Genomic DNA, 12,509 nt, shown 5'->3' with positions numbered 1-12,509 from the left:
ACCACTGCACTCCAGCTGGGCAACAGACCAAGATCTCATCTTGATCAATCAATCAATCAATCAAAACCCAACAACCCTCTGCACAAATGCCTGCTGGACCTGCTTCTCTGCATCTAAGGGGTGAGAGTAGGGAAGCCTTGAGACTTTAACCAAAGCCTGTTTCTTTATCAGGATTTAACCTTATATGGTCACCTCCTTCATCTCAATGTGGCTTATTCTGAGATTCAAGCTTGGTATTGAAAACCACTAACCACGAATTCCAATTGCTCTTAAAAGAAGTCAGTTCCGGGCCGGGCGCGGTGGCTCAAGCCTGTAATCCCAGCACTGTGGGAGGCCGAGACGGGTGGATCATGAGGTCAAGAGATCGAGACCATCCTGGTCAACATGGTGAAACCCCGTCTCTACTAAAAATACAAAAAATTAGCTGGGCATGGTGGCGTGTGCCTGTAATCCCAGCGACTCAGGAGGCTGAGGCAGGAGAATTGCCTGAACCCGGGAGGTGGAGGTTGCGGTGAGCCGAGATTGCGCCATTGCACTCCAGCCTGGGTAACAAAAGCGAAACTCCGTCTCAAAAAAAAAAAAAAAAAAAAGTCAGTTCCTTACTGACGGCTTGAAAAGAGTGATTCAACTTGTCAGAAAACTTACATTTTGATTTCGTATGCTTTCACTTGGCATGTTGGAAATGAAAGTGCATTGGCAGATGTCTTGGCCATGCCTGGTACACAGCAGGCTGGCAACAGGTGTGCTGAATGAACACATGCATCCAGTCTTGCCAGCCTACACAGCAAGGCCAGAAAGGGGAGTCAATCCCAAAGAGATAAAGTATCCACAGAAACTGGATCCATCAAGTGCCCCAATCTGCAGGCAGAGAGTCACACAATTATACTGCCAAGCAATCAGGGTCCATACCTGCTTGCAAAGGTATTCTGAGAACTTGCTTAATCCCTCCTCATGCAAACCCAGTAGTGGGAAGATCTTGAAGAAGCGCTCCACCTGGGGCAGATCACCTTCCTTGGTGGCAATGGCAAACTTCTCTGCTACAATGGCTTTGAGACGTTGCTCAGCTTCCTGCAGCAATTTCAGGTTGGCATCAATCATGCTCCCTGCTCAACGGGCAGAAAATGAAAGTTCAAGTAAAGAATGGTACGTGTCAGGTTCACGCCACTTTGTGTAATACTATGCATCCAACAAATATACATTAAGCACTTACTATGTGTAAGATGCTGTGCTAGCAATATTTATAATTACAACATGAATCAGCCATGATTATACCATCACAGAAGTTAGGATTAAGTAGAAGAAAAAAAGTTTGTGCACAAATAATGATGATGAAATACAGTACACAATAAGTGTCATAAGAAAGGTGCCAAAAGTCACATTTCTGGTTAAAGTAATCAGAAAAGGGTTCCTAGAGAAGATGACATCCCACCTCTCGAAGATGGGCAGGATTCTGATACCTGCACAGGCGGAACAAACATTCCAGGCAAAGAGAATGAAATAACAGAAGGCAGAAAGATGAAAAGAATATCTGCAGGCCGGGCACGGTGGCTCAAGCCTGTAATCCCAGCACTGTGGGAGGCCGAAGCGGGTGGATCACGAGGTCAAGAGATCGAGACCATCCTGGTCAACATGGTGAAACCCCGTCTCTACTAAAAATACAAAAAATTAGCTGGGCATGGTGGCGCGTGCCCGTAATCCCAGCGACTCAGGAGGCTGGGGCAGGAGAATTGCCTGAACCCGGGAGGCGGAGGTTGCGGTGAGCCGAGATCGCGCCATTGCACTCCAGCCTGGGTAACAAGAGCGAAACTCCGTCTCAAAAAAAAAAAAAAGAATATCTGCAGAATATTGCAAGCAGCATGTTCCTTGGCATATGGAGGAGCTTGAGAAATTTTGCACAATGAATGGATGCATAAGTGAACACCATTAAACTAGGCTAGAAAGACAGAACGTGTAAAGATCACGGACGATCTAAGACATCAGGCTAAGAATTTCATTTTAAAAGTAGGCAATATGGTCAAGTGCAAAGAAACCACTGGCCAGAGAATCAGTAGATCTGGATTCAGTTTCCTTTTCCATAAAATGGGAATACAGTAGTCCCCTCTTATTTGTAGGGGATCCATTCCAAGACCATTATGGATGCTGGAAACCACAGACAATACTGAACCTAATATATACTATGGTTTTTCCTATACGTACATACCTATGATAAAGTTTAATTTGTAAATTAGGCATAGTAAGAGATTAACAATAATATAAAATAAAATAGAATAATTATAACAATATACCATGACAAAAGTTATGTAAACGTGGCCTCTCAAAGTATCTTACTGTACTGTACTCACCCTTCTTGTGATGAACAGACAGACAGGGTGGTACAAGATTTTATCACACTACTCAGAACAGCAACCAATTTAAAACTAGTAAGATGTTTATTTCTGGAATTTTCCCTTAATATTTTTGGACTGAGGTTGACCATGAGTAACTGAGGTTGCAGGTAACTGAAATGGCAGAAAGTGAAATCACACGTAAGGGGGCACTACTGTAACAAAACCAGCCCCAGGATGGTACAGGACCTACATATGGCCTACCACCAGATAAAAAAACTTCCTGTCTGGGTTGGTGGCTCATGCCTGTAATCCCAGCTCTTTGGGAGGCTGAGGCAGGTGGATCACCAGAGATCAGGAGTTTGAGACCAGTGTGTCCAACATGGTAAAACCCTGTCTCTACTACAAATACAAAAAACATTAGCTGGATGTGGGGGTGTGCACGTGTAATATCAGCTACTCAAGAGGCTGAGGCAGAAGAATCGCTTGAACCCAGGAGGCGGAGGTTGCAGTGAGCCGAGATTGCTCCAGTGCACTCCATCCTGACAAGAGCGAGACTCTGTCTCAAACAAAAAAGAAAAAAGAAAACATCCTACTAACTGATATGTTTTTACTAGTCGAGTCTGCCTACTTCAGATTACAGATGATTTTAACTAAACTAAAAACCAACAGTTTGGGATGCTGACCCTCTTTGCCCTGTCGGCTGAGCTCAATGACTGACTTGTCGAGGCATAAGTAGCGATGAATGTGGGCTGCAGCTTGCTCATAATCTTCATTCCTCAAGGCAGTCTGAACTCCATCCATGCAGAACTTCAGGTCCAAGATGTCATCAGCTCTCTGAATGGCCTGATAGAGGCGGTTCTGCAAAAAGATTTGGTATTTAGAAACAATGTCCTATTCTTTCAAAAACACCTCCCAAGAAGGTAGGGAGATTCAGGAGCTGAATCTGGTCAACCATATGTCCTTTTAAGCTATCAAGAGCAATCTCACAAACACCACCACTACTATTAACATAACTGTTACTGATGATGATCAAGAGTATTGATAGTTATCACACAATTTTAATAACATGATCAAATCATTTTCTCTTTATTTCAGTCTCACTCTGTTGCCCAGGCTGGAGTGCAGTGGTGCAATCATGGCTCACTACAAACTCTGCCTCCTGGGCCTAAGTTATCCTCCCACCTCAGCCTCCCAAGTAGCTGGGACTATAGTCATGTGTTACCATGCCTGGCTAGTTTTTGTATTTCTTTTGTAGAGACAGCATTTTACCATGTTTCCAGGCTGGTCTCAAACTCCTGAGCTTAAGTAATCTGCCTACCTTGGTTTCTCAAAGTGCTGGGATTACAGGTCTGAGCCACAGAGACCCACCTTTTTTTTTTTTTTGTGACACAAGGTTCCACTCTGTTGCCCAGGCTGGAGTGCAGAGGTGCAATCTTGGCTAACTACAACCTCTGCCTCCCGGGTTCAAGCAATCCTCCCACTTCAGGCTCCCAAATACCTGGGATTACAGGAGCACGTCCCTATAACCAACTAACTTTTGTATTTTCTGTAGAGACAAGGTTTTGCCATGTTGCCCAAACCCAGGCTGGTCCTGAACTCCTGAACTCAAGTGATTCTCTCTCCTTAGCCTCCCAAAGTGCTGATATATAGGAGTAAGCCACCAGACCTGGCCTACTTCATTTTTTTTTTACCTAATTGCCCTGGATAGAACCATACAGCCACCAACTCACATATTAAAGTCTTTTTTTCAAACATGCTTCTTGTTCTAGAGACATAGTAGGAGAATGCACCCTTGTCTTGTTCCTCATCTTAGGAGGAATCACATCTTTTACCAGTAAGTATGATGTTAGCTGAGGGTTTTTTTTTTTCCTTTCAATTTTTGTAGAGACAGGGTCTCACTGTGTTGCTCAGTTTGGTCTCAAACTTCTGGCCTCAAGAGATCCTACTGCTTTGGTCTTTTGGTGTTAGGATTACAGGCATGAGACACCACACCTGGCCATCTGTGGTTTTTCACAGATGCCATTTATATAAAGGCTGAGAAGTTCCTCTCTATGCCAAATTTGTTGAGTGTTTTTACCGTGAAGAGGCACTGAATTTTGTCAAATGTTTTCTTCTGAATCTATAAGGTGATCATGTGTTTTTGTCCTTTTTTCTATTAATATGGTATATTATTAGGTTGGTACAAAAGTAACTGTGGTCTTGGCCATTACATTTTTTTTTTGAGATGAAGTCTTGCTCTGTTGCCCAGGCTGGAGCGCAGTGCTGTAATCTTGGCTCATTGCAACCTCCGCCTCCCAGGTTCAAGTGATTCTCCCAAGTAGCTGGGACTACAAGTGTGCACCACCACGCTCGGCTAATTTTCGTATTTTTAGTAGAGATGGGGTTTCACCATACTGGTCAGGCTGATCTTGAACTCCTGACCTCATGATCTGCCCGCCTTGGCCTCCCAAAGTGTTAAGATTACAGGTGTGAGCCACCGTGCCCATTTGGTTATTAATTTTAATTGATTTTCAGATGTTAAATCAACCTTGTATTCCTAGGATAAATTCTACTTGGTCATAGTATATAATCTTCTTTATATATTGCTAGACTTGCTTTGCTAGGGTTTTGTTGAGTATTTTTATGTCTATATTCATAAGAGCAACTGGTCTGAAGTCTTCTGTGATATTTTTATCTGGCTTTGGTATCTTACATTGGATTTCTATTGGCTGGTGCTCCTCTAATCTTTATGTGGTAGCTTTCTTTTTTTTAATAGAAACTGTCATTTATTAACTTATTTATTTATTTATTTATTTTTAATTTGAGACAGGGTCTCATTCTACAACTCAGACTGAGTACAGTGGCATGACCTTGGCTCACTGCAATCTCTGCCTCTTGGGGTTAAGTGATCCTCCTGCCTTGGCCTCCCAAGTAGCTGGGACTATAGGTGTGCATCATCACACCTGGTTACTTTTTGTATTTTTTAGTAGAGACAGGGTTTGCTATGTTGCCTAGGCTGGTCTCAAACTCCTATACTCAAGCGATCAGCCTGCCTCAGACTCACAAAGTGCTGGGATACAGGTGTGCACCACCATGCCCAGCTAATTTTTGTATTTTTTGTAGAGAAGGGTTCTCCTATGTTGTCTAGGCTGGTCTTGCACTCTTGGGCTCAAGCATTCCTACTGCCTTGGCCTCCTAAAGTGATGAGATTATAGGTATGATCACCATGCCCAGCCCCCATGTTTGTGTTAGTAGAGGGCAATAAAGAATCTATTGGCCAGGCAAGGTGGCTCACACGTGTAATCCTAGCACTTTAGGAGGCTGAGGTGGGTGGATCACCTGAGGTCAGGAGGGCAAGACCAAGCTGACCAACATGGAAAAATTCCGTCCCTATAAAAAATACAGAATTAGCTGGGCATGGTGGCATGTACCTCTAATCCCAGCTACTTGAGAGGCAGAGGCAGGAGAATCACTTGAACCTGGGAGTCAGAGGTTGTGGTGAGCCGAGATTGTGCCAATACACTCCAGCCTGGGCAACAAGAGCAAAACATTTAAAAAAATTTTTTTTTTAAAAAATTAGCAGGGTATGGTGGCACATGCCTGTAGTCCCAGCTTCTCAGGAGGCTGAGGTAGGAGAATTGCTAGAACTCAGGAGGCAAGAGATTGCAGTGAGCTGAGATCGCATCACTGCACTCCAGCCTGGTAACAGAGTGAGACTGAGGCTCAAAAATAAATAAATAAATAAAATAAACAAAGAAACTACTATGTTGGGTGTGGTGGCTCATACCTATATATAATCCCATCACTTTTTTTGCATATGGACACTATGTTTGCTACTTTTTTTATACCTCCCTGTAACTTTTAGCTTAGTTTGCTCTACAGTCAGCTCTTTCTTGAGGGATGTCAAGGTGGAAGGGTAACTTGAGCCTAGGAGTTCAAGAACAGCCCAGGCAACATGGCAAAATCCCATCTTTACAAAAAATATAAAAACTAGCCGGGCATGGTAGTGCATGCCTGTAGTCCTAGCTGCTCAGGAGGCTGAGGTAGGAGGATTGCTTGAGTCCAGAAGGTTGGGGCAGTAGTGAACTGTGATTGTATCACTGCACGCCAGCCTGGGTAACAGACCAAGACCCTGTCTCAAGTAAAAAAAGAAACTCCATGTATTACCTTGGCCAGATCAAGCTGACGAACTTTGCTGGACACATTCTCAGCCAGGTTGCAAGTAAAGGTGATCATTCCAGCCAGTTGTTTTGCATCTCCCTCAATTAGCTGCAGGTTGGGACTGGAGAAATACATTGTCAGCACACACGTAACCATAGGGCAGCGGGTAAGAGATAGAAACTTTTTTTTGCATATAGACACTATTTCTTCTACTTTTTTTATACCTCCCTGTAACTTTTAGCTTACTTTGCTCTACACTCAACTTTTCTCAAGAATGTTTGACTGTACTCTCATACCTAGACTTGATAAAAAATTAACTTTTTTTTTTTTTTTAGATGGAGTCTGGTTCTGTGAACAAGCTGGAGTGCAGTGAACCTCTGCCTCCTGGTTCAAGAGATTCTCCTGCCTCAGCCTCCTGAGTAGCTGGGACTACAGGGGTGCACCAACACACCCAGCTAATTTTTGTACTTTTAGTACAGACAGGGTTTCACCGTGTTGGCCAGGATGGTCTTGATTTCTTCAACTCATGATCCATCTGCCTTGGCCTCCCTAAGTGCTGAGATTATAGGTATGAGCCACTGCACCTGGCCAAAATTAACTTCTAAAACCAGTAAAGACACCCCTAAATAGGTATAGCCAAAGAACTAGAGAACAAAGTCTCTCAATTGCTAAGTGAGCATAAGATGCACTAACCAGTACTATCTGAGAGGATGGTGAGATCAAGGAACAACTTTGTTTTTTGAGACAGGGTTTCACTCTGCCATCCAGGCTAGGGTGTGGTGGCATGATCACAGTTCAATATAGGATGATCATGAGCTCCAACTTCTGGGCTCAAGAGATCCTCCTGAGTAGCTAAGACTACGGGCGCACACCACCATGCCCAGCTAATTTATTTATTTTTATTTTTTTGTTTTTGAGACAGGGTCAAAAGTAATCCTCTAGTTTCAGCATCCCAAAGTGCTGGGATTGCAAGCATGAGCCACTGCACCCAGCCAAGGAATAATTTTAATGACTAGCAAGTACACACTCTTTTTTTTTTTTTTTTTTAAAAGACAGGGTTTCACCATGTTGGTCAGGCTGGTCTTGAACTCCCGACCTCAAGTGATCTGCCCACCTTGGCCTCCAAAGTGCTTGGATTACAGGTGTCAGTCACCATGCCGGGCCAGTACATACTCTTATTAATATGGTAGTTCTCCGCTGGGCGCAGTAGCTCATGCCTGTAATCCTGTAGTAGAGATGGTAAAACCCCATCTCTACTAAAAATACAAAATTAGCTGTGTGTGGTGGCAGAAGCCTGTAATCCCTGCTTCTCAGGAGGGCAGGAGGGTGAGGCAGGAGAATCGCTTGAACCTGGGAGGCGGAGGTTGCAGTAAGCTGAGATCTCACCACTGCACTCCAGCCTGGGGGACAAGGGCAAAACTCTGTCTCAAAAAAAAAAAAAAAAGAAAAAAAGAAAAAAAAGGTGGTTTTCAAACTTGGACTATGTATTAGAATCAATGGATCACTGGGTAGGCTTATTAAAATACATCTTCCTGGACCCCACTCCCAGAGTTTCTGATTTGGTAAGTTTGGAGTGGGGACCTAGAATTTGCATTTCTAACAAGGTATGATGCTGGTACTATTGGTCCAAGGACTCTTTGAGAACCATCCAACTAATACCCTTAGGTGTTCACTTTTCCTTGAGATAATACACTTTATTATACTTCAGGCTCAACTAGTGTTTATAACAGAAAGTTAAACAAAATGGTAACTTGTCCAGTTGACCCTGCTGGAATTTACATTAGCCCTTGCTGAGATGCACAGACTCACCCCATTCGGTGGAGAGTGACCATCTTACTTTCAACGGTGTTTTGCTGTTCCAAAAGGGCATCTAGCTCTCTTTCCACCACTTTCTGAAACACAGAGAAACATCCTGTCAGCAGAAAGATCAGAAAGAACCCTAAGAGTTATCTAATCCAATCACTTGGCTGAAGGGTCAATCTCATTTCCAAATCCTTTTTTCCTTCCACTATGCTCTCCCTAAACTTTAACCATACTTCAGTTTGCACTTACATTGCATGATTGTTATCTTACATATATCTTATTCCATCTGGCAGATGAGCACCACAATGGGAAGAAATTAACTTTTAATCAGTATCATTAGCATAGTGTCTAATACAGGAAGTCATTTAAAATACAATGCTTGGCCTGGCACAGTGGTCTGTAATCTCAGCACTTTGTGAGGCTGAAGTGCATGGATCACCTGAGGTCAGGAGTTCATGAGCAGCCTGGCCAACAAGGTGAAACCCCATCTCTACTAAAAATACAAAAGTAGCTGGGTGTGGGGGTGGGCGCCTCTAATTACAGCTATTCAGGAGGCTGAGGTAGGTGAATCGCTTGAACCTGGGAGGCAGAGGTTGCAGTCAGCTGAGGTTGCACCATTGCATTCCAACCTGGGCAACAACAGTGAAACTCTGCCTCAAACAAATAAAATAAAATAAAAATTAAAGACTAAACAAATGGAATTTCCAGGGACAGTTACAAAAATTTTTCTTCTTGGTGTATAGTCAGTAGCCAGAGGTAATCAATACAATTCTAATTCTCTCCCCTTCAAGCCATTTATTGTGCAACCTCAACTTATGTAACGTCTTAATGCTTCGGTTTTTTCATCTGTAAAACAGGGATAGCAATACATACCACATTGGGCTGTTAAACAGGAAACCATACAAAGTGCTTAACATGGTATGCGGCATACAGTTCAACAATAGCCATTAAAATTAACCATACATTTTTATTTTTTGGGGGGCAGGGGCTCAAGGACTCTTCCTACTTCAGCCTCCCAAATAGCTGGGACTATAGGTGTGTACCACCCTGCTATGCTCACTGTTTAATTTTCTGTAGCGATGAGGTCTCACTATAATACCCAGGCTGGTCTCCAACTCACAGGCTCAAGCTATCTGCCTATCTCAGCTTCCCAAAAAACTGGGTACTTATGCCTAGCCAGCTATACTTTTTTTTTTTTTTTTGAGATGGAGTTTTGCTCTTTCACCCAGGCTGGAGTGAAGTGGCACGATCTAGGCTCAATGTAACCTCCGCCACCACCACCCCCACTCAGCAGCTGGGATTATAGGCACCAACCACCACGCCCAGCTTTTATATTTTTAGTGTATAGACGATGTTTCACCATGTTGGCCAGGTTAGTCTTGAACCCCTGACCTCAGGTGATCCACCTGCTTTAGCCTTCCAAAGTTCTGGGATTACAAGCGTGAGCCACCATGCCAGGCCATATACATACATTTTTATTAAAATCGTTCAGTAGGCTCCAGAGGGAAACTTCCTCCTGACAGTTATCAAATACGAATACAGAACTTACATTATTTTTTCTGTAAGATTTCCATAATTTTCCACCTAACGTATTGAATGCCTTAATGAATGCAAGCTTAGAAATGTTAAGATACTAAATTTTTTTTGAGACGGAATTTCATTCTTGTTGCCCAGACTGGAGTTCAACGGGGCTATCTTGGTTCACTGCAACCCCCGCCTCCCAGGTTCAAGGGATTGTCCTGCCTCAGCTTCCCGAGTAGCAGGGATTACAGGCATATGCCACCACACCCAGCGAATTTTGTATTTTTAGTAAAGACAGGTTTTCGCCATGTTGGTCAGGCTGGTCTCCAACTCCTGACCTCAGATGATTGGCCCGTCTTGTCCTCCCAAAGTGCTGGGATTACAGGTGTGAACCACCATGTCCGGAAGATAGTAAATTTTAAAACACATCTTGCTGAGGCCAGACAAAAAACAAACACACAGAGTAAACTAGGCAGGCATGGTGGTGTGTGTCTATAGTTTCATAGACTCTGATTGTAGCACCATTGCACTCCAGCCTGGGCAACAGAGAGCCGTCCTGTTTCTAAAAATAACAAAACAAAACAAAAAACCCACACACATCTTGCTGAAAAATGTGTCAGAAAGTGCTAGAGTTAGTGCAAGTCTATACTTCAAAATACTCAAAGACATCAACGATTCCCTCTCCCTCGGGCTGAAACTGCCTTTTGTGCCCAACTTTGCTATAAGGGTGGTCTGGGAAATAGCTGAAAAGGATAGATTAGAGCTTAGATCTCTTTTAACTGGCAAGGAACCCAACTGACATTCTGAAGTGAATTGACAGCATCGGGTTGCCACTGAAGATTAAAGGAGGCAGGAGACAGAACGTTATGAACTGAACGGAATCGGAGAATCTAGTCCACACCCCTCATTTGATAAAATGTCAAGGGTACAAGAGATGAAGTGACTTGCCCAAGCTTAGACAGTTATACCTGACTCTGAAAATAAGCTCAAATCTCTACAAAGATGTGCATTTGGCCGAAATACTAAAATCATACACCTAAGTCACTCCCCAAAAGAGGAAGTCTTAAAACAGTTCAAGAAGTTTATCTGCAAAGCCTTCCCTCTTAAACAGGATGAAAGCGTTTCATAATTTGTAAATTAAGCCAATGAAAAACAGCGCTTATTATTTTGAGAACCAAGCACTTTGGCATATATTCTCAGACTAACTTCACTACCGTGGAGAAACTGGTGGCTACGGATCTGGGAAATCCACGGGGGTCTAGGGAGGAGAGGCTGCAGATCGCCCAGATTATCAGGGAAGACAAGCTTGGCGCGTCGGACAGCGTGAAGAGTTGACAGTTCTTTTCATATACCCGACTACGCTTCTGCTTCTTTGTTTTCCCGCTTTTTTGTATCCCCCCAGCAAGGAGAGCTTCCCACAGCCCGGATTTCCCGACTGAAGGCTCCCACTGTCCCTAGATCCTCCAGAAAGTAGGAGGCTCGGTCCCGCACCTCCTCGCCGCAGAGCCGTTCGTATACAGCCTCCAGCTCTTGCAGCTCTGTCAGGGAGCGAATGAGCTCAGCGGAGATTTCGGAGCAGCGGCCACCTCCCACCCCCTCAGACGGCAGCTGCACCCCTGACAACTTCGGAGGCGACTCGAGGTCCGCCATCTTGCTCCCCATTCGGCACTTCCGGTCCCGCGAGGCTCCCGTCATCGTTGGCTCCTCTTTGGGGCTGCCTACAGAAGTGCCCAATGAATTAGTGTGTGTTGTTTTTTAACGTCTACTTCTAAAAGCCTATTATTTTTCTCTTCTGCTGGAAAAAGCAAAGCAAAAAAGCATGTTTAAATAATTTTTAATGCTGTCTGGCGGCAAGACGGAAGCATTTTTTTAAAACTTACACTCTTCAGGCGCGCCTTGGGTGCCTTTTTCCGCCGCGCGCCACCGAAGGTCCCTGTCTTGAGGTCTAATGGCGGACGACAGTAGGTTGGAGTTGGTGGTGGCTTAGATTTTGAAGGGACGTAGCATCCGTCGGATATCCACGCCATCTTTCTCACTGCAGGGTAAAAAATACAGTCTGGAGACTTCCCTGGGCCCGGGAAGGCGGAGAGCGGCCATATAGAACGGAGGGGGTCCGAGATTTTGGCGGGTGCGAGGCCGGGGACCAGGAGGAGGTGCAGAGGGATGGTTGGGGCGCGAAAACGGCTTCCTGCAATCATCTCTAGCTTCCATCCGCAGAATGGGAACATGTGCTAGCTCAAAATTAAGGTCGTGTGGAGATTGCTTTTAACTCTTGGGGCCTCAGAAGAGGGAGGTCTGATAAGCAGCGGGAGATACGGATGTCTTCCTCTGGGAAGAGTAAATGGAACACCGATGAGAAGGTGAAAGGATGTCTGTCTTGGTTGTGAGAAAAAGAAAAAAAGTGGAAAGATGGAGCATGTTAAAAGCGTAAATAACGGAAACAGTCTTTAGAGCCAAGACTCGGGTTTGAATTTGTATTTTGATAGGCAGCTTTTCTCCTCTCAGCCTCTATTTTCTCATTTGCGAAGTAGGGGACAGAGTTTAAATGCGAAGATGTTTCCCTGAAAGATGGGGAAGATGCAATGAACAGTCATACCCGCTTTTTGTAATAATGTTAAACAGACGTGGGGAAAGTCTTAAAGCTTAAAAAATTTTATATGTGGAAAGATGGTTTCTTTTTCTCACAACCAAGACAGACATCCTTTCACCTTCTCATCG

The 12,509-nt window shown here is 44.1% G+C and overlaps 2 protein-coding genes across 3 annotated transcripts in view; one reads left to right on the top strand and one right to left on the bottom strand.

Annotated features, from left to right (window-relative positions):
• Positions 1–11,474, bottom strand: part of COG4 (component of oligomeric golgi complex 4) — a 36,283-nt gene extending 24,809 nt beyond the window's left edge. The window contains exons 1-5 of one of the 2 annotated variants that reach the window (XM_032283849.1): positions 11,283–11,474; positions 8,277–8,359; positions 6,474–6,588; positions 3,011–3,185; positions 910–1,103 (exon numbers count right to left, since the gene is read on the bottom strand). In XM_032283849.1, coding sequence (XP_032139740.1) covers positions 910–1,103; positions 3,011–3,185; positions 6,474–6,588; positions 8,277–8,359; positions 11,283–11,453 — 738 coding nt within the window. In that variant the 5' untranslated portion in view covers positions 11,454–11,474. The remainder of the gene's footprint in view (positions 1–909; positions 1,104–3,010; positions 3,186–6,473; positions 6,589–8,276; positions 8,360–11,282) is intronic. The other variant, XM_032283850.1, reaches the window with a different exon arrangement.
• A 217-nt stretch (positions 11,475–11,691) lies between these two features.
• The window catches only part of SF3B3 (splicing factor 3b subunit 3), a 52,208-nt gene continuing 51,390 nt past the window's right edge, over positions 11,692–12,509 (top strand). The window contains exon 1 of the mRNA XM_032283842.1: positions 11,692–11,833. The gene's annotated coding sequence lies outside the window, so the exon portion shown is untranslated. The remainder of the gene's footprint in view (positions 11,834–12,509) is intronic.

Source organism: Sapajus apella, unplaced genomic scaffold (assembly GCF_009761245.1).
Source record: "Sapajus apella isolate SASKATOON/1434 unplaced genomic scaffold, GSC_monkey_1.0 scaffold15, whole genome shotgun sequence".
Lineage (NCBI taxonomy): Eukaryota > Metazoa > Chordata > Mammalia > Primates > Cebidae > Sapajus > Sapajus apella.
The sequence above is the reverse complement of the archived record's forward strand: the minus strand, read 5'-3'. Positions and strand labels throughout refer to the sequence as shown.